Here is a 21,669-nt window from a genome sequence, read left to right on the forward strand (position 1 = left end):
ACAGAGAGTCACACAGAGAGACACAGAGACACACAGAGAGACACACAGAGACACACAGAGTACAACCCTAAATCCGTAAACATGGGCACCCTCATAGACATTATCCTGACCAACTTGCTCTCCAAATACACCTCCACTGTTTTCAATTAGGATCTCAGCGATCACTGCCTCATTGCCTGTATCCGCTATGGGCCCGCGGTCAATCGACCACACTTCATCACTGTCAAATGCTCCCTAAAACACCTCTGCGAGCAAGCATTTCTTATCGACCTGGACCAAGTATCCTGGAAGGATATTGATCTCATCCCGTCAGTAGAGGATGCCTGGTCATTCTTTAAAAGTAATTTCGTCACCATCCTAGATAAGCATGCTCCATTCAAAAAATGCAGAACCAAGAACAGATTGGTTCACTCCAGACCTGACTGCCCTCGACCAGCACAAAAACATCCTGTGGCAGACTGCATTAGCATCGAATAGCCCCTGTGATATGCAACTTTTCGGGGAAGTAAGGAACCAATACACAGTCAGTTTCTAAAAGCCTTTGCTTTCCTAACAGAAATCATCATCTCTAACTCCAAAAAGGTCTGGACACTAAAGTCCATGGAGAATAAGAGCACCTCCTCCCAGCTGCCCACTGCACTGAGGCTAGGAAACACTGTAAAGTCCATGGAGAATAAGAGCACCTCCTCCCAGCTGCCCACTGCACTGAGGCTAGGAAACACTGTAAAGTCCATGGAGAATAAGAGCACCTCCTCCCAGCTGCCCACTGCACTGAGGCTAGGAAACACTGTAAAGTCCATGGAGAATAAGAGCACCTCCTCCCAGCTGCCCACTGCACTGAGGCTAGGAAACACTGTAAAGTCCATGGAGAATAAGAGCACCTCCTCCCAGCTGCCCACTGCACTGAGGCTAGGAAACACTGTAAAGTCCATGGAGAATAAGAGCACCTCCTCCCAGCTGCCCACTGCACTAAGGCTAGGAAACACTGTAAAGTCCATGGAGAATAAGAGCACCTCCTCCCAGCTGCCCACTGCACTAAGGCTAGGAAACACTGTAAAGTCCATGGAGAATAAGAGCACCTCCTCCCAGCTGCCCACTGCACTGAGGCTAGGAAACACTGTAAAGTCCATGGAGAATAAGAGCACCTCCTCCCAGCTGCCCACTGCACTGAGGCTAGGAAACACTGTAAAGTCCATGGAGAATAAGAGCACCTCCTCCCAGGAAACACTACCACCACCGATAAATCCATGATAATCAAGAATTTCAATAAGCATTTCTCAACGGCTGGCCTTCCTCCTGGCTACCCCAACCCCGGTCAACAGCTCTGCACACCCCACAGCTACTTGCCCAAGACTCCTCAGCTTCTCCTTCACCCAAATCCAGATAGCAGATGTTCTGAAAGAGCTGCAAAACCTGGACCAGTACAAATCAGCTGGGCTAGACAATCTGGACCCTCTTTTTCTAAAAATATCCGCCGCCATTGTTGCAACCCCTATAACCAGCCTGTTCAACCTCTCTTTCATATCGTCTGAGATCCCCAAGGATTGGAAAGCTGCCGCAGTCATCCCCCTCTTCAAAGGGGGTGACACCCTAGACACAAACTGTTACAGACCTATATCCATCCTGCCCTGCCTATCTAAAGTCTTCAAAAGCCAAGTTAATCGACAGATCACTGACCATTTCAAATCCAACCGTACCTTCTCCGCTGTGCAATCTGGTTTCCGAGCGGGTCATGGGTGCACCTCAGCCACGCTCAAGGTACTAAACGATATAATAACCACCATCAATAAAAGACAGTACTGTGCAGCCGTCTTCGTCGACCTGGCCAAGGCTTTCGACTCTGTCAATCACCATATTCTTATCGGCAGACTCAATAGCCTTGGTTTCTCTAATGACTGCCTCGCCTGGTTCACCAACTACTTTGCAGACAGAGTTCAGTGTGTCAAATCGGAGGACCTGTTGTCCGGACCTCTGGCAGTCTCTATGGGGGTTCCACAGGGTTCAATTCTCGGGCCGACTCTTTTCTCTGTATATATAAATGATGTCGCTCTTGCAAAATCAAATCTAGAGTCGGCTTTCTATTTCGCAAAACAAAGCCTCCTTCACTCACGCCGCAAAACTTATCCTAGTAAAACTGACTATCCTACCGATCCTCAACTTCGGCGATGTCATCTACAAAATAGCTTCCAATACTCTACTCAGCAAACTGGATGCAGTCTTATCACAGTGCCATCCGTTTGGTCACCAAAGCCTCTTTAAACATCAACTATTTGAGCAGCTAACTGATCGCTGCAGCTGTACACAGTCCATCTGTAAATAGCCCTCCCCATCTACCTACCTCATCCCCATACTGTTTTTATTCTATTTACTTTTCTGCTCTTTTGCACACCAGTATCTCTACTTGAACATCATCATCTGCTCATTTATCACTCCAGTGTTAATCTGCTAAATTGTAATCATTCGCTCCTATGGCCTATTTATTGCCTACCTCCTCATGCCTTTTGCACACACTGCATATAGACTTTCCTTTTTCTACTGTTTCACTGACTTGTTTATTGTGTTACTCCATGTGTAACTGAGTTGTTGTTTGTGTCGAACTGCTTTGCTTTATCTTAGCCAGGTCGCAGTTGTAAATGAGAACTCAACTGGTTAACCTCTTCAACCTATGGGGGCGCTATGTCATTACTGTCCTACCTGGTTAACCTCTTCAACGCTATGTCATTATTGGTTACCTGGTTAAATAAAGGTGGGGAGAACAACAACAACAACCTCTGTGACCATCAGTGAGATTAGTGGGGGAGGGGGACATTATGAGCCCAGATTGACTGATTGCCCCCATCACATATTAATGTGTTTGCATTGTTGACTGTTTGGCATCAACCTGCTTTCTGGTCTACAGATGGAGACAAATGGATCAAATCACTCACTCACTTAATTTAATTAATTACATAAACTCATTGAAGTCCAAATAAGAGCGAGGTTGAGAGGAGCTAAGCTGGTTCATCCCCGGAGAAACTCTTCTTTGTGTAAATCTCTCTGTGTTTATTCTGTCTCACAGAGCTGATGTTGTTATAGTCGCGGGTTTATCACACTGTCTACATCGCAGAGGGTTTGTCAACAGACGAACATTTTCTCTGGAGAACAGAGGGAACATAGACTCTCTTCAGGTGCAGCTGAATTTGATTATGTGAGATGTAATTGCCATTAAATGTTGGACACATTTGCAAAAGGGTAATTTACGATCTCCTGCACGGCAACCAACCGCTGGGCATCTGATAAAACCAGCTCAGTCCCGAATGGCAACCTATTCTCTATAGTGCACTATCGTTGACCAGGGCCCTCAGGGCTCTGGCTGAAAGTAACGAACTATAGACACTAGTAAATAGGGAACCATTTGGGACTCATACACAGTCAGCTCTAAATGTGGGTAGTGTTAAAAGGACTGGAATGAGAGAAACTCCTCTGGATTCTGACTGGCCCTCTATCTGTGGGAAATCTGTGTTCTGACTGCCTCTATCTGTGGGAAATCTGTGTTCTGACTGCCTCTATCTGTGGGAAATCTGTGTTCTGACTGCCTCTATCTGTGGGAAATCTGTGTTCTGACTGCCTCTATCTGTGGGAAATCTGTGTTCTGACTGCCTCTATCTGTGGGAAATCTGTGTTCTGATTGGCTCTATCTGTGGGAAATCTGTGTTCTGACTGCCTCTATCTGTGGGAAATCTGTGTTCTGATTGGCTCTATCTGTGGGAAATCTGTGTTCTGACTGCCTCTCTATCTGTGGGAAATCTGTGTTCTGACTGCCTCTATCTGTGGGAAATCTGGGTTCTGGTGAAATGCCATACAGAGCCTTCAGAAGCTATTCGCACCTCTTGCCTTTTTCCACATTTTGTTGTGTTACAGAATAAATGGAGATGTTTTGTCACTGGCCTACACACAATACCCCATAATGGGGCAGGTATCCTAGTGGGGCAGCAGGTAGCCTAGTGGTTAGAGCAGTGGACTAGTAACCGAAAGGTTGCAAGATTGAATCCTCAAGGTGAAAATCTGTCGTTCTGACCCTGAACAAGGCAGTTATCCTACTGTTTCTAGGCCGTCATTGTAAATAAGAATGTGTTCTTAACTGACTTGCCTGGTTAAATATGCTTGAAGTCCGGCCTGGTTGTAGTTTGCTGACAACAAGCAGTACAGTTCTATTGGCTAATCCTGGTCTATTGTTAGATTTCTCTCATAATAGCAGATCATACAGTAGGTGACATATATGTGTCACACACACACACACACACACACACACACACACACACACACACACACACGCACGCACGCACGCACGCACGCACGCACGCACGCACGCACGCACACACACACGCACGCACGCACTCACGCGCTCAAATGAAATCTGTCAGTCTGCACATTGACCTCATAGTCATTGTATAATTTCAAATCCAAAGTGCTGGAGTCAAACCGTAGTCACTGAGTTTACCTTGAGATGTTGAAGCTGCAGCACCAGATCGTCCAGCTGTCTCCTTTTGTCCTCTATTTCTGACTGTCTTTTCCTTTTCTCCTGTAAAACAACACAACACTTGATGGCCAAAAGATCCTGGTTAAATTCCTATGTAGTGTTCTGACTTCCAGGCACTACAGGGTTGTGGTCAAAAGTTTAAGTTTCAACTTTTACTAGTCGTATGTACAGAATGCACATGGTATACAGCGTTCAACGAAGTGTGTGTATTATACAGGGTGGTCGTGGAGGGTGTGTGTGTGTGTGTGTGTGTATTATACAGGGTGGTCGTGGAGGGTGTGTGTGTGTGTGTGTGTGTGTATTATACAGGGTGGTCGTGGAGGGTGTGTGTGTGTGTGTGTATTATACAGGGTGGTCGTGGAGGGTGTGTGTGTGTGTGTGTGTGTGTGTGTATTATACAGGGTGGTCGTGGAGGGTGTGTGTGTGTGTGTATTATACAGGGTGGACATGGAGGGTGTGTGTGTGTGTGTGTGCGTGTGCGTGTGCGTGCGTGCGTGCGTGTGTGTGTGTGTGTGTGTGTGTGTGTGTGTGTGTGTGTGCGTGTTGTAGAGGGTGTGGTGTGTGTGTGTGTGTGTGTGTGTGTGTGTGTGTGTGTGTGTGTGTGTGTGTGTGTGTGTGTGTGTGTGTGTGTGTGTGTGTGTGTGTGTGTGTGTGTGTGTGTGTGTGTGTGTGTGTGCGTGTTGTAGAGGGTGTGTGTGTGTGTGTTGTAGAGGGTGTGTGTGTGTTGTAGAGGGTGTGTGTGTGTGTGTTGTAGAGGGTGTGTGTGTGTGTTGTAGAGGGTGTGTGTGTGTGTGTTGTAGAGGGTGTGTGTGTGTGTGTGTGTTGTAGAGGGTGTGTGTGTGCGTGTTGTAGAGGGTGTGTGTGTTGGTCGTGGAGAGAGAATTAAGCATCAGATGAAGGGTAATTCTAACCTCAATCAGAACAGAGACCAGATGGAGGACAGCCATGTTACTTCACTAGATGGATTCTCTGACTAATAGTTCTGGTCCAGCCAAACAGTGCTGTAGACTTGACACCCGGTTCCCTTAGAGCACAGACTGTATGTTGTCAGGGTCTGTGAATGTGCATTTCTCAGCATTAGAGGATTCCATGTGATTCCAGCTGTCAGAACTAAATGTCTGTTTAGTTTATGTATTGTAGCGATGGTGAATGGACATGTGTTCAGCCCACCGCCTGATTGCCAGATGTTCCTTATCATGTCGGGTATGGAGAGATAGTGTGTGTGAGAGAGAGTTGAAGGACAGCTCCTAGACAGCTACTAGACAACTCCTAGACAGCTCCTAGACAACTCATAGACAACTCATAGACAACTCCTAGACAACTCCTAGACAACTCTGAGACAGCTCATAGACAACTCCTAGACAAATCCTAGACAGCTACTGGACAGCTCCTAGACAGCTCCTAGACAGCTCCTAGACAACTCCTAGACAACTCCGAGACAACTCCTAGACAGCTCCTAGACAACTCATAGACAGCTCCTAGACAACTCCTAGACAGCTCCGAGACAACTCCTAGACAGCTCCTAGACAACTCCTAGACAACTCATAGACAACTCCTAGACAGCTACTAGACAACTCATAGACAGGCCCTAGACAACTCATAGACAACTCATAGACAGCTCCTAGACAACTCCTAGACAGCTACTAGACAACTCATAGACAGCTCCTAGACAACTCATAGACAACTCATAGACAGCTCCTAGACAACTCATAGACAACTCATAGACAACTCCTAGACAGCTACTAGACAGCTACTAGACAGCTCCTAGACAACTCATAGACAACTCATAGACAGCTACTAGACAACTCATAGACAACTCTCCTCTGGAAGGTACCATATTGAGGTCTCTTACCCACACACTGCACTGCACTGCACTGCACTGCACTGCACTGCACTGCACTGCACTGCACTGCACTGCACTGCACGCACGCACGCACGCACGCACGCACGCACGCACGCACGCACGCACGCACGCACGCACGCACGCACACACACACACACACACACACACACACACACACACACACACACACACACACACACACACACACACACACACAGACAGCCCTCAACATCTTCCGTGTGTGTAGAGCTGCCTGGACTCTTAGTGTGTGTGTGTGTGTGTGTGTGTGTGTGTGTGTGTGTGTGTGTGTGTGTGTGTGTGTGTGTCTGTGGTGTGTGGTGTATGTGTGTTTGTGTGGACTCCAGCAGCCCTGTGGACCTTCCAAACTCCCCTTGCTCTCTGGCTAGTGATTCAAAGTGTTGAATTATACTTCCTGTCCTGACTAACCCCTCCCCCACAGTTAAATGTCCTGGCTAACCCCTCCCTCACAGTTCAATGTCCTTACTAGCCCCTCCCCACAGTATTAACCACACTGTACAAACCACACGGTGTTAACCACACGGACCTCTTTACAACATACATCTATACAACAGACCTCTTTACAACAGGACCTCTTTACAACATAACCTCTTTACAACAGACATCTTTACAACAGGACCTCTTTACAACAGGACCTCTTTACAACATAACCTCTTTACAACAGGACCTCTTTACAACAGGACCTCTTTACAACAGGACCTCTTTACAACAGGACCTCTTTACAACAGGACCTCTTTACAACAGGACCTCTTTACAACAGACCTCTTTACAACAGGACCTCTTTACAACAGGACCTCTTTACAACAGGACCTCTTTACAACAGACCTCTTTACAACAGGACCTCTTTACAACAGGACCTCTTTACAACAGACATCTTTACAACAGGACCTCTTTACAACAGGACCTCTTTACAACAGGACATCTTTACAACAGGACCTCTTTACAACAGGACCTCTTTACAACAGGACCTCTTTACAACAGACCTCTTTACAACAGGACCTCTTTACAACAGGGCTTCATTGTTTGGGTCTCTGTTTCTTGGTCTCAACACAGATCACAGCCCTGATCTCTCACTCTAATTAACTCTTTGCATTTAGCTGCTGCCCCAGTGGGTCCACTACACTACTTCTCATCAATGTCTGCTAACCACACCACTCTGCCCTGCTGCCCTGGGACACATGATCACATGATCTAGCCCTGGGAGGGCCACTCTGATGGGGGTGGGGGATACAAAATATCTGAACTCATGAGCAACTCATGCAATTCTACACATGTTGCCACAGGGTGGAGATAAATGCAGTTTTTTAAATATAATATCTGAGTGAGAGTGATAAATAGTAATTGGACCGTGATTACTACAGGTTTCGATAGCTGGCCATCTTATCAATGTAAAACAGCTTAGCTGACATGGCTAATTGAGCGTCTATCAGCGTCTGACACAACAAGAGGAAAACTGCTGATTCAGAACCAGATTTCTAAATAGCACCTTGTGTTTTTTACTATTCTAACTCTGAACCGTATGTAGAGACCTCGACTGAGTCCGCCCCCCATCATTTTTACAATTATTTTTTATCTGCGGTCCTACAAAAGGCAACAGTAAAACATGTCAGAACCTACTAGTACCAGGATGTAGAATGGGACAATAACTTTTATAGTATATGCATATGATTAGTATGTGTGGATAGAAAACAGTCAGACGTTTCTAAAACTGGTTAAATCATGGATTCACAACGAGTGTAGCTTTAATTCAGTACCCTGCATGTGTGTTTTAATGAACGTTTGAGTTTTAACGAGTGCTATTAGCATTTAGCGTAGTGCATTTGCATTTCCAGATGTCTAGATGGGACGCATGCGTCCGGGTCGACCCAAGAGGGTCTATTACTATTTATCGACCCAACTTCAACGACTAATTTCTCTGAACTATGGGGGGGAAAAACATCACCAAATTCAATAAGAATGCATTACAAGCATTTCACTAGCAATAACATCTGCTAAATCATGTGTATGTGACCAATAACATTTGATTTGATTTGAAGAAACAATACTGCAAGGATAAAGCAGGAACAGCACCATCTAGTGGTCAAAACCTAGGGTGTGTGGGGGTCTGTGGGGTCCGGGGACTGTGGGGGTCTGGGGGTCTGGGGGTCTGGAGGTCTGGGGGTCTGGGGAGTGTGGGGGGTATGTGGAGTGTGGGGGTCCGGGGAGTGTGGGGGGTTCTGTGGGGTCTGGAGGGGGAATTAGGAGTGTGGGGGGGTGTGGGGGTCCTTGGGGTGTGGGGGGTCCTTGGGTGACTGTTGACCATTTCTCTGGATTCCCTCCTCATGTATAACTCATTGTTAGACAAAATGTTGTCCAAGTCGGATGTTAGGTACTATAGTTATTTTATTAAAACAACAACACAATACTGTAAATAAAGTAATAGCACAGTATTTATTCCATTGTATACTTTTGTATTTTTTTTTCATATTGGCCAGTCACTAATTGTATGCATTAGTTAAAACTTCTTAGGGCTGAAATCCCGTTAATGGGATCGATATGACAACAGCCAGTGAAAGTGCATGGCGCCAAATTCAAAACAACAGAAATCTCATAATTAAAATTCTTCAAACATACAAGTACACATCAATTTACAGAAATACTCATCATAAATGTTGATGAAAATACAAGTGCAATAATCTGAGAACGGCACTCAAAAAACAAATAAATATATCCGCCATGTTGGAGTCAACATAAATCAGAAATAACATTTTAAATATTCCTTTACCTTTGATGATCTTCATCAGAATGCACTCCCAGGAATCCAAGTTCCACAATAAATGTTTGATTTGTTCGATAAAGTTCATAATTTTATGTCCAAATAGCTTCTTTTGTTAGGGCGTTTAGTACACAAATCCAAACGCGCGTGCACGTCCAGTTGAATGTCGGACAAAAAAAGTTCAAAAAGTTATATTACAGTTCGTAGAAACTGAGTATAGAATCAATCTTCAGGATGTTTTTATCATAAATCTTCAATAACGTTCCAACCGGAGAATTCTTATGTCTATTAGCAACTGGGACTGAGGAGCAGGCAGTTTACTCTGGGCACCTATTTCATCCAAGCTACTCAATACTGCCCCCAGCTATAAGAAGTTAATGGTTTCCCGTATGTCTGTACTGCTGCTATCTGAGTCATTGAGAAGGGAACAGTTATTTTCCTAGTCATTATTGAATTGGTTTGGGTTAAGTTGGTTGGAGCTTGGCGCTTTAGTACCCTGTGTTTTAGTGCTCAGCTCTAAACCTCAGTCAGAAGCAAACCTGGGTTCAAACACTACTTAAAATATTTCAAATAGTTTCAGCATGTACTTTAGCCTGCCTGAAGTGCCAGGTGGACGGGGCTCACACGTTTTGGAAGTTTCCTATTGGTTTCATTGCAACATACAACCTCAATGAAGCTAATGTAAAGTATTACCAATGATATCCAATGGTATGTGAACCCAGGTTTGCATTGCAGTGCTATGGAAGTCTCTAGAGCTGTTACAGGCTGGATGATCGGCCAGCTGCACTCTGCGGCTTTATCACATGGTCCAATCAGCAGAGAGCTCCTTTCCCTCTATACCTCTAATTAACTGGCCTGAGGGGGAGGAGGGTGGATGTGTGTGTGTGCATATGCGTGTGGGTTGAGACCAGGGCAGCCATGCAGTCAGGCCTCGCTCCTCTCAAATCAAATCAAATCTTATTGGTCACATACACGTGTTTAGCAGATGTTATTGCTGGTGTAGCGAAATGCTTGTGTTTCTGGTTCCAACAGTGCAGTATCTAACAAATAACATCTAACAATTTCAGAACAATAGACACAATACACAAAAATCTAAAGTAAAGGAAAGGAATTTAGAATATGTAAATACGGGCCTCCCAAGTGGCTCAGTGGTCTACGGCAGTGCCAGCTGTGCCACTAGAGAACCTGGTTCGAGTCCAGGCTCAGTCGCAGCCGGCCACGACCGGGAGACCCATGGGGCGGCACACATTTGGCACAGCGTCGTCTGGCATAGGGAAGGGTTGTTCTTGTCCCGTCGCGCTCTAGCGACTCCTGTGGCTGGCTGGGGGCAATGCAGGCTGACACGGTCGTGTTGATACTAATGACTTCAAAACCCTTCAGAACACCCTCCTCAGAACACCCTCCTCAGAACACCTTCCTCAGAACACCCTCCTCAGAACACCCTCCTCAGAACACCCTCCTCAGAACACCCTCCTCAGAACACCCTCTTCAGAACACCCTCCTCAGAACACCCTCCTCAGAACACCCTCCTCAGAACACCCTCTTCAGAACACCCTCCTCAGAACACCCTCCTCAGAACACCCTCCTCAGAACACCCTCCTCAGAACACCCTCCTCAGAACACCCTCCTCAGAACACCCTCCTCAGAACACCCTCAGAACACCCTCCTCAGAACACCCTCCTCAGAACACCCTCTTCAGAACACCCTCCTCAGAACACCCTCCTCAGAACACCCTCTTCAGAACACCCTCCTCAGAACACCCTCCTCAGAACACCCTCCTCAGAATCCTCTCCAAACCTTTCTTCGGACCACTTCAGACCTGCCACTACCCCATTCAGACCCCTTCTTCAGACCTCCTCCTACCCCCCTTCAGGCCCCCCCTTCAGACCCCTCCTAACCCCTCTTCACCCCAATCTGTCAGACCCCCTCCTACCCCCCCCCCATCCCCATTCCTTCTTCAACAGAGCCCCTGTTAGTGTTGTGGACTGGGGTAGGAGCTACACGCGGTATGGGACAAGCGTTTTGGGACAGGGGATAATTTTAGCAGCAGCTGTCACACTTGGCCTTCTCTACTCACACATAGTTTAGTTTGAGGGGTGTGGCCGTAGAGCATGTTGGAACTCTGGTCAGGTGGGCTAACCCTAACCCTAACCCTAACTCTACCCCTAAACCTAACCCTACCCTAATCCTAACCCTACCCTAACCCTACCCTCCTGTAAATTTTCTAACTTGCGCCTTTGAAAACTTTTGAATTTTCACTACCTCAAAGATCTTAGAGCAAAGATGGGAAATATATAATGTCACAACTGTCACGCCCTGACCTTAGGAATCATTTTAATTCTCTATTTAGTTAGGTCAGGGTGTGACTAGGGTGGGCAATCTATGTTTTCTATTTCTTTGTTGGCCTGGTATGGTTCCCAATCAGAGGCAACCCTGGGTCTATCGTTGTCTCTGATTGGAGATCATATTTAGGCAGCCTTTTCCCTCCTGTTGTTTGTGGGATCTTGTTTTTGTGTAGCTGCCTGTGAGCAGCACAGAACATCACGGTTCGTTCTCTTCGTTTTGTTTTTGGTGAGTTTCATATTTATTAAACATATTTAATAAATATTGATACAATTTATTGGAACGCTAAGTACGCTGCTCCTTGGCCCATTCATTCAGATGATCGTGACAACAACAAGGAAAGCTTGTTGGTAGATGTATGTTTTGAAACAACCTCATCTGTTTACTTGATGTACTAGCTGGGAATTTCTTCTGGTGATATGATCCGGAAACACTTCTGGCCCTATTCACCTCTCAAGGCATTACAGAGTGACTGGTCTCCAGTAGTCAAATCTAATCAAACTGTATTTATACAGCACATTTCAGACATGGAATGCAACACAATGTGCTTCACAGGAAAAAACAAATGAAAACATTGAAAAGAACTAAAGGCTGGGGGCATAATAACTAAAAGCCATCTCTCCTGGTCTCTTGGTCCCCCTCAGGTTCTTTGGCAGGCTATTCCAGAGACTGAGGGCATAGTAATTAAAGGCTGTCTCTCCATGCCTCTTGGTCCCCCTCAGGTTCTCTGGCAGCTATTCCAGAGACTGAGGGCATAGTAATTAAAGGCTGTCTCTCCATGCCTCTTGGTCCCCCTCAGGTTCTCTGGCAGCTATTCCAGAGACTGAGGGCATAGTAATTAAAGGCTGTCTCTCCATGCCTCTTGGTCCCCCTCAGGTTCTCTGGCAGCTATTCCAGAGGCTGAGGGCATAGTAATTAAAGGCTGTCTCTCCATGCCTCTTGGTCCGAGGCTTTGGGATAGTTATAAGGCCAGTGCCAGAGGACCTGAGGAACATACTGGGTACATAACTTAAAAGCATGTCTGTATTTGGGCATTCTGTATTTTGCTGTTGACACATGGCTTTCTTGGGTAGACCAGACAGGAGAGCATTACAGTAGTCAAGCCTGCTTGTAATAAAATTATGGATGAGTCTCTCCATATCAGTCTGAGTAAAAATGTTTGTCTCGAAATGGTGTTCAGAATCTAAAATCACAACTAGGTTTTTTGACCTGGTGTTTTGTCTTTATTGCCTGTGGATTCAAATGTGCGGCCAGATTCTCGCTCTGTGCTTTGGCTCCAACAATAATTACCTTGGCCTTGTCAAGATTTAGCTGGAGGAAGTTGAGCCATCCCAGAGTATCTAGTATCTAGTAACCCTAACGGACTAGGAGTAACTAGAATCACACAGTAGTGGACCAGGACTAGGAGACTAGGATAGACTAGGACTAGGGGACTAGGATAGACTAGGACTAGGAGACTAGGATTAGAAGACTAGAATAGACTAGGATTAGGAGACTAGGATAGACAAGGACTATTAGACTAGGATAGACTAGGATTAGGAGACTAGGATAGACTAGGACTAGGATAGACCAGGACTAGGAGACTAGGATAGACTAGGACTAGGGGACTAGGATAGACAAGGAGACTAGGATTAGAAGACTAGAATAGACTAGGATAGACTACGACTGACATCCTGACCCACTCAAGCATGTGGTTAAATGTCACTGATAGTTGGTGTGGACCTGAGAGTCACACACACACACACACACACACACACACACACACACACACACACACACACACACACACACACACACACACACACACACACACACACACACACACACACACACACACACACACACACACACACACACACACACACACACACACACACACACACACACACACACACACACACACATTCTGTGTGAGCAATCGATACCTGCCCTAGTCACATGACTATTGTCGGCATCTCAAACATTCACCTATGTGGAGAACGTTAGCATTAGCAGCTAATAGTCCACATGACTATTTCAAAGGGGTCTTAAAATGTGTCTGTAACTGATTTACAGTATTAAAACACAGTTGAATGTGTCTGTAACTGATTTACAGTGTTAAAACACAGTTGAATGTGTCTGTAACTGATTTACAGTGTTGAAACACTGAGTTGAATGTGTCTGTAACTGATTTACAGTGTTGAAACACTGAGTTGAATGTGTCTGTAACTGATTTACAGTGTTAAAACACAGTTGAATGTGTCTGTAACTGATTACTTTAATTAGTTAAATGGTTCAAGCCAACCCAATCTCTGTTGATGTAAACTTTAATGCATCTTTTTTTTTCTCCATTTTCTCCCCAATTTCGACCAATTGGTAGTTACAGTCTTGTCCTATCGCTGCAACTCCCACACGGACTCGGAGAGGTCTGTAATGATAAAAGCAGTCCCTCCAGCTGGTCCCAGTCTGCTGTTATATCAGCTGGTTGGATCCTAACGCTAAGACCTTCCAGCTGGTCCCAGTCTGTTATATCAGCGCTAAGACCTTCCAGCTGGTCCCAGTCTGTTATATCAGTGCTAAGACCTTCCAGCTGTTCCCAGTCTGTTATATCAGCTGGTTGGGTCCTAACACTAAGACCTTCCAGCTGGTCCCAGTCTGTTATATCAGCGCTAAGACCTTCCAGCTGGTCCCAGTCTGTTATATCAGCGCTAAGACCTTCCAGCTGTTCCCAGTCTGTTATATCAGCTGGTTGGATCCTAACACTAAGACCTTCCAGCTGGTCCCAGTCTGCTGTTATATCAGCTGGAGTGGGGGGACATCTCTCTGTTAGGGGGATAAGGGGGAGCGGTGTGTGTGTTTGTGTGTGTGCGTGTGTGTGTGTGTGTGTGTGTGGGGAACAATGGGAACATACACACATGCTCATCCCCAGAATATGTTGTCTATTTTGAAAGGATAAAGCTGAGAACATTAACAAGTTCACTACAATATGGAGGAAAATGAAACCAATATCGCTCCCTACGAACACAACCCTATGGAACGATCCTTGGATAGATTTTCACAATTCACTGATACGTTGACCCACATGGAAGACTAAAGGCATAGAAACCGTCAATGACTTGTTAACAGGAAATACATATATTTTTTATGGATTGACTAATGTAGATACGTGTAACTTCAAAGTTCAATATCACAACATTTTGATTTGAAGTATTTTGGATATCAGGACAATCTTGAGGGAATTCTATGAGTCAGAAAATTACATTTTGATAACTCTTTATGTTAAGGTTCCATAGCTAGGAAACGTTCGCCAGCTAGCTAGTCAAACATGTGGTTTCCTTATGTTTCATACCGATCCATTTATTCCATTCCATCCATTACAATGAACCTGTCCTATTATAGCTCTTCCCACCAGCCTTCTCTGACTTACACTGAACAAAAATATAAACTCAACAAGCAACAATTTCAAAGATTTTACTTAGTTACATGTAAAACTCTGAAAATGTAAATAAATTCATTAGGCCCTAATCTATGGATTTCACATGACTGGGAATACAGATATGCATCTGTTGATCACAGATACATTAAAAGGGTAGGGGTGTGGATCAGAAAACCAGTCAGTAGTTAGTGTGACCACCATTTGCCTCATGCAGCATGACACATCTCCTTTACATGGTCAGGCTGTTGATTGTGGCCTGTTGTTCTACTCCTCTTCAATTGCTGTGAGAAATTGCTGGATATTAGCGGGAACTGGAACATTTTTGTACATGTCGATCCAGAGCATCCCAAAAAACAGAAGGTAAGATCTCTGAAATATCAAGAACCTCAAGGCTAGGGGGAAGTATTCTGATATTCGGATGACTGACGTGCCCAAAGTAAATGGCCTGTTCATCAGGCCCAGAAGCTAGGATATGCATATAATTGGTAGTATTGGATAAAAAGATCCCTCTGAAGTTTCTAAAACTACTACAATAATGTCTGTGATTATAAAAGAGCTGATATGGCAGGTAAAACCCGAGGAGAATCCACCTGGATTTTTGTTGTTGTTGGGATTTTCAAAAGAACTCCTCCCAGATTGCAGTTCCTATGGCTTCCACTAGATGTCAACAGTCTTTAAAAAGGGTTTCAGGCTTGTGTTTTGAAAAATGAACCAGAATTTGTAGTTTTTCAAGGTGGCTCTCATTTTGACTGTAGTCTTGTGCCGCGCGTGGATGAGGGCGGCCAATTCGTTATTTATCTTCGGTAATAAACATACTATTCTCATTCTTAAAATTGTATTATTTATTTACATATTAGGGAGGATTGATTAGAAACGTTGTGTGACTTGTTTGGATGAAGTTTATTGGGTTTATCTGCATGTTGAACGACTGGAACGGATTACTGAATCAAACGCGCCAACTAAAACTGACTTTTTTGGGGGAAGAGAATAAAGAGATAAAGAAGGACTTTATCGAACAAACCAACCATTTGTTGTGTTGCTGGGACCGTTGGGATTGCAAACAGAGGAAGATCTTCAAAGGTAAGTTAATTATTTTATAGCTAATTCTGACTTTTGTGACGCCTCTGCTGGTTTGGAAAATGTTTTTATGCTTTTGTATGCTGGGCGCTGTCCTCAGATAATCGCATTGGTATGCATTCGCCGTAAAGACTTTTTGAAATCTGACAAAGCGGCTGGATTAACAAGTAGTTCAGCTTATAAATGATGTATGACACTTGTATTTTCATGAATGTTTAATATGACTATTTTTGTATCGCGCTCTGTAATTTCCCCGGAAGTTGTCAAGATGGGGCGCTAGCGTCCGACCTAGCCTTTAGAAGAAAACAATACACGTAAATTCACTCTACCCCTTTTCATGACAATACCAGCAGCCACTTGAGTAAGTGAGAGATAGCCAGCTACCGCCTAAGCTAGGCAAGACCACCACACAAACAAACAGCTACAAGTAGTTAGTGTAGTTACAAATGGACTGTACTAAATAAATGAAATGTCTTGCCTGTGATGAAATGTTTTCCACACACATAGCTACGTGTAGCCTACTGGGACACCTCGTCGCCACAACGCCCTACTAATGAACGTTTACCAATACCTTTGCAGTGAGGTGAGCAAAACATTCCAGAAATGTAAACAACTGTGAGCTTACCCAAACTGGAGATGGTGGATCCATCCCATGACAGGGATCTGGAATCTTCTATTGACCAACACTACTATTCCAACAGCAACATGGATTGCGGGGATGCCTTAACTCGGCAAAAAACCCGGCAAGACACTTGGTCTCTGCTAAAAGATTTAGGAACTCATCCAGTGACATTCATTTAAATAACTCCACCACTTGACTTCAACAATGCTTCCAAAGTAAGTGATCTGATCTCCATAAATCAAAAGCTGGTTATTTTAGACGAAATGAGAAGGAACCAAGATGATCTGAATATCACCCTCGCACTTCAATAACATACAACATGAGGATATGGGCAAAGAGAATACAAGGCTAGAGGGCACTGTTGGCAAACCGGAAAACAAAGTATACTATGTATCCATGACAACAGAGCACTTAAAAGAGATAAACAGACACGCAGTATGCAGGATAACGTAATATAATCTGGCATAGAAGAGGTCGAATCTAGAATGAGGGAAAGGGGAAAGGGGGGGAAAAGTGGGGACAGTTGGGGAAAGGTGGGGATACCTAGTCAGTTGTACAGGGAAAGGGGGATACCTAGTCAGTTGTACAGGGAAAGGGGGAAACCTAGTCAGTTGTACAGGGAAAGGGGGAAACCTAGTCAGTTGTACAGGGAAAGGGGGAACCTAGTCAGTTGTACAGGGAAAGGGGGAAACCTAGTCAGTTGAACAGGGAAAGGGGGATACCTAGTCAGTTGTACAGGGAAAGGGGGGAGTCAGTTGTACAGGGAAAGGGGGAAACCTAGTCAGTTGTACAGTGAAAGGGGGAAACCTAGTCAGTTGTACAGGGAAAGGGGGAAACCTAGTCAGTTGTACAGGGAAAGGGGGATACCTAGTCAGTTGTACAGGGAAAGGGGGAAAACCTAGTCAGTTGTACAGGGAAAGGGGGAAACCTAGTCAGTTGTACAGGGAAAGGGGGATACCTAGTCAGTTGTACAGGGAAAGGGGGATACCTAGTCAGTTGTACAGGGAAAGGGGGAAACCTAGTCAGTTGTACAGGGAAAGGGGGAAACCTAGTCAGTTGTACAGGGAAAGGGGATATCTAGTCAGTTGTACAGGGAAAGGGGGGAACCTAGTCAGTTGTACAGGGAAAGGGGATATCTAGTCAGTTGTACAGGGAAAGGGGGATATCTAGTCAGTTGTACAGGGAAAGGGGGATATCTAGTCAGTTGTACAGGGAAAGGGGGATATCTAGTCAGTTGTACAGGGAAAGGGGGATATCTAGTCAGTTGTACAGGGAAAGGGGGATATCTAGTCAGTTGTACAGGGAAAGGGGGAACCTAGTCAGTTGTACAGGGAAAGGGGGATATCTAGTCAGTTGTACAGGGAAAGGGGGAAACCTAGTCAGTTGTACAGGGAAAGGGGGAACCTAGTCAGTTGTACAGGGAAAGCGGGGGAAACCTAGTCAGTTGAACAGGGAAAGGGGGATACCTAGTCAGTTGTACAGGGAAAGGGGGAAACCTAGTCAGTTGTACAGGGAAAGGGGGGAAACCTAGTCAGTTGTACAGGGAAAGGGGGAAACCTAGTCAGTTGTACAGGGAAAGGGGGAAACCTAGTCAGTTGTACAGGGAAAGGGGGAAACCTAGTCAGTTGTACAGGGAAAGGGGGAAACCTAGTCAGTTGTACAGGGAAAGGGGGGATACCTAGTCAGTTGTACAGGGAAAGGGGGATACCTAGTCAGTTGTACAGGGAAAGGGGGATACCTAGTCAGTTGTACAGGGAAAGGGGGAAACCTAGTCAGTTGTACAGGGAAAGGGGGAAACCTAGTCAGTTGTACAGGGAAAGGGGGATATCTAGTCAGTTGTACAGGGAAAGGGGGAAACCTAGTCAGTTGTACAGGGAAAGGGGGAAACCTAGTCAGTTGTACAGGGAAAGGGGGATATCTAGTCAGTTGTACAGGGAAAGGGGGGAAACCTAGTCAGTTGTACAGGGAAAGGGGGGAAACCTAGTCAGTTGTAAAGGGAAAGGTGGGAAACCTAGTCAGTTGTACAGGGAAAGGGGGGATACCTAGTCAGTTGTACAGGGAAAGGGGGGATACATTGTTATGCAGGTGAATGAGGACCCAAAAGCGACTTGGTGAAAACAGAGTCTTTATTCCAGTAAAGGAAATAGGCAATACTCCTAGACAAATCAGAGCAGAAAACAAAACATAAAAAACTAATTCCACTCGTAGTGACGAGGACAGACTGGAGACTCGACCATAAACTGTAGGTTGCCTCGGGAAGGCACCGACCGTAGCAGACTCAGACACCTGCTCACACGCAGCATCTGAGGGAAACAAGACACAGCACGGCGAACAATATACAAGGATCCGACAGGACAGAAACGGAAGACAAGGGAAGAAATAGGGACTCTAATCAGAGGGCAAGATATGGAACAGGTGTGAAAAGATTAGATGATTGAGTAAGGGAATAGGAACAGCTGGGAGCAGGGACGGAACGATAGAGAGAAGAGAGAGAGGGAGGGAGAGAGAAAAAAGGGAACGAACCTAAAAAGACCAGCAGGGGGAAACGAACAGAAGGGAAAGCATAATGACAAGACAATATAAGACAAAACATGACAGTACCCCCCCACTCACCGAGCGCCTCCTGGCGCTCTCGAGGAGGAACACTGGCGGCAACGGAGGAAATCATAGATCACAAACGGTCCAGCACGTCCCGAGAAAGAACTCCTCTCCTCAGGACCGTAACGGAAAACGATAAAAAGGGAAACTAGGGTACTACTCTAAAAAAAAAAAATGAGACACGGGTAGAGAACTGAAAGTTTTAGAGCAAACAGGACCAAACAGGCCAGGAGAGTAACAACTAGGGACAGACTGAGACACAGTAAGGGCAGGAACAAGACCAGGAGAGATGCGGTGGCAGGGAACAGACTGAGACCCAGCAAGGCCAGGAGCAGAAGCAGAAAAAAAATTACCAGACTTATTCTGCGCGCAGTCCGAACACGCAGCCACGAAACGGCGCGTGTCACGCTCCTGAGTAGGCCACCAAAAGCGCTGGCGAATAGAAGCAAGAGTACCTCGAACGCCGGGATGGCCAGCTAACTTGGCAGAGTGAGCCCACTGAAGAACAGCCAGACGAGTAGAAACAGGAACGAAAAGAAGGTTACTAGGACAAGCGCGCGGCGACGCAGTGTGCGTGAGTGCTTGCTTAACCTGTCTTTCAATTCCCCAGACTGTCAACCCGACAACACGCCCAACAGGAAGGATCCCCTCGGGATCGGTAGAAGCCACAGAAGAACTAAAGAGACGGGATAAAGCATGAGGCTTGGTGTTCTTAGTACCCGGGCAATAAGAAATAACGAACTCGAAACGAGCGAAAAACAACGCCCAACGAGCATGACGCGCATTCAGTCGTTTGGCTATCTCTCTCTGAATGACCTTCTTGATCCAAATCAGTCAGGTTTCAAGACTAGTCATTCAACTGAGACTGCTCTCCTCTGTATCACGGAGGCGCTCCGCACTGCTAAAGCTAACTCTCTCTCCTCTGCTCTCATCCTTCTAGATCTATCGGCTGCCTTCGATACTGTGAACCATCAGATCCTCCTCTCCACCCTCTCCGAGTTGGGCATCTCCGGCGCGGCCCACGCTTGGATTGCGTCCTACCTGACAGGTCGCTCCTACCAGGTGGCGTGGCGAGAATCTGTCTCCTCACCACGCGCTCTCACCACTGGTGTCCCCCCAGGGCTCTGTTCTTGGCCCTCTCCTATTCTCGCTATACACCAAGTCACTTGGCTCTGTCATAACCTCACATGGTCTCTCTTATCATTGCTATGCAGACGACACACAATTAATCTTCTCCTTTCCCCCTTCTGATGACCAGGTGGCGAATCGCATCTCTGCATGTCTGGCAGACATATCAGTGTGGATGACGGATCACCACCTCAAGCTGAACCTCGGCAAGACGGAGCTGCTCTTCCTCCCGGGGGAAGGACTGCCCGTTCCATGATCTCGCCATCACGGTTGACAACTCCACTGTGTCCTCCTCCCAGAGCGCCAAGAACCTTGGTGTGATCCTGGACAACACCCTGTTGTTCTCAACTAACATCAAGGCGGTGGCCCGTTCCTGTAGGTTCATGCTCTACAACATCCGCAGAGTACGACCCTGCCTCACACAGGAAGCGGCGCAGGTCCTAATCCAGGCACTTGTCACCTCCCGTCTGGATTACTGCAACTCGCTGTTGGCTGGGCTCCCTGCCTGTGCCATTAAACCCCTTCAACTCATCCAGAACGCCGCAGCCCGTCTGGTGTTCAACCTTCCCAAGTTCTCTCACGTCACCCCGCTCCTCCGTTCTCTCCACTGGCTTCCAGTTGAAGCTCGCATCCGCTACAAGACCATGGTGCTTGCCTACGGAGCTGTGAGGGGAACGGCACCTCAGTACCTCCAGGCTCTGATCAGGCCCTACACCCAAACAAGGGCACTGCGTTCATCCACCTCTGGCCTGCTCGCCTCCCTACCACTGAGGAAGTACAGCTCCCGCTCAGCCCAGTCAAAACTGTTCGCTGCCCTGGCCCCCCCAATGGTGGAACAAACTCCCTCACGACGCCAGGACAGCGGAGTCAATCACCACCTTCCGGAGACACCTGAAACCCCACCTCTTTAAGGAATACCTAGGATAGGTTAAGTAATCCCTCTCACCCCACCCCCCCTAAGTTTTAGATGCACTATTGTTAAGTGACTGTCCCACTGGATGTCATAAGGTGAATGCACCAATTTGTAAGTCGCTCTGGATAAGAGCGTCTGCTAAATGACTTAAATGTAAATGTAAATGTAAAATGTACTCAAGGTTCCTTTGGTCAGTCCAAACGACAAAAGGAACGGTCGCCCCCCTCCAACCACTGTCGCCATTTGCCTAGGGCTAAACGGATGGCGAGCAGTTCGCGGTTAGCCACATCATAGTTACGTTCCGACGGTGACAGGCGATGAGAAAAATACGCACAAGGGTGGACCCCATCGTCAGTATCGGAGCGCTGGGACAGAATGGCTCCCACGCCCACCCCCGACGCGTCAACCTCAACAATA

General features: G+C 46.2%; 1 protein-coding gene across 1 annotated transcript in view; it reads right to left on the minus strand.

Annotated features, from left to right (window-relative positions):
• Positions 1-21,669, minus strand: part of LOC124024274 (paralemmin-2-like) — a gene marked incomplete at its 3' end in the record, with an annotated part of 59,407 nt that overhangs the window by 788 nt on the left and 36,950 nt on the right. Inside the window, exon 3 of the mRNA XM_046338264.1 lies at positions 4,481-4,561. Coding sequence (XP_046194220.1) covers positions 4,481-4,561 — 81 coding nt within the window. The remainder of the gene's footprint in view (positions 1-4,480; positions 4,562-21,669) is intronic.

The sequence above is a fragment of the Oncorhynchus gorbuscha genome, unplaced genomic scaffold (genome assembly GCF_021184085.1).
Source record: "Oncorhynchus gorbuscha isolate QuinsamMale2020 ecotype Even-year unplaced genomic scaffold, OgorEven_v1.0 Un_scaffold_1815, whole genome shotgun sequence".
Taxonomy (NCBI): Eukaryota; Metazoa; Chordata; class Actinopteri; order Salmoniformes; family Salmonidae; genus Oncorhynchus; species Oncorhynchus gorbuscha.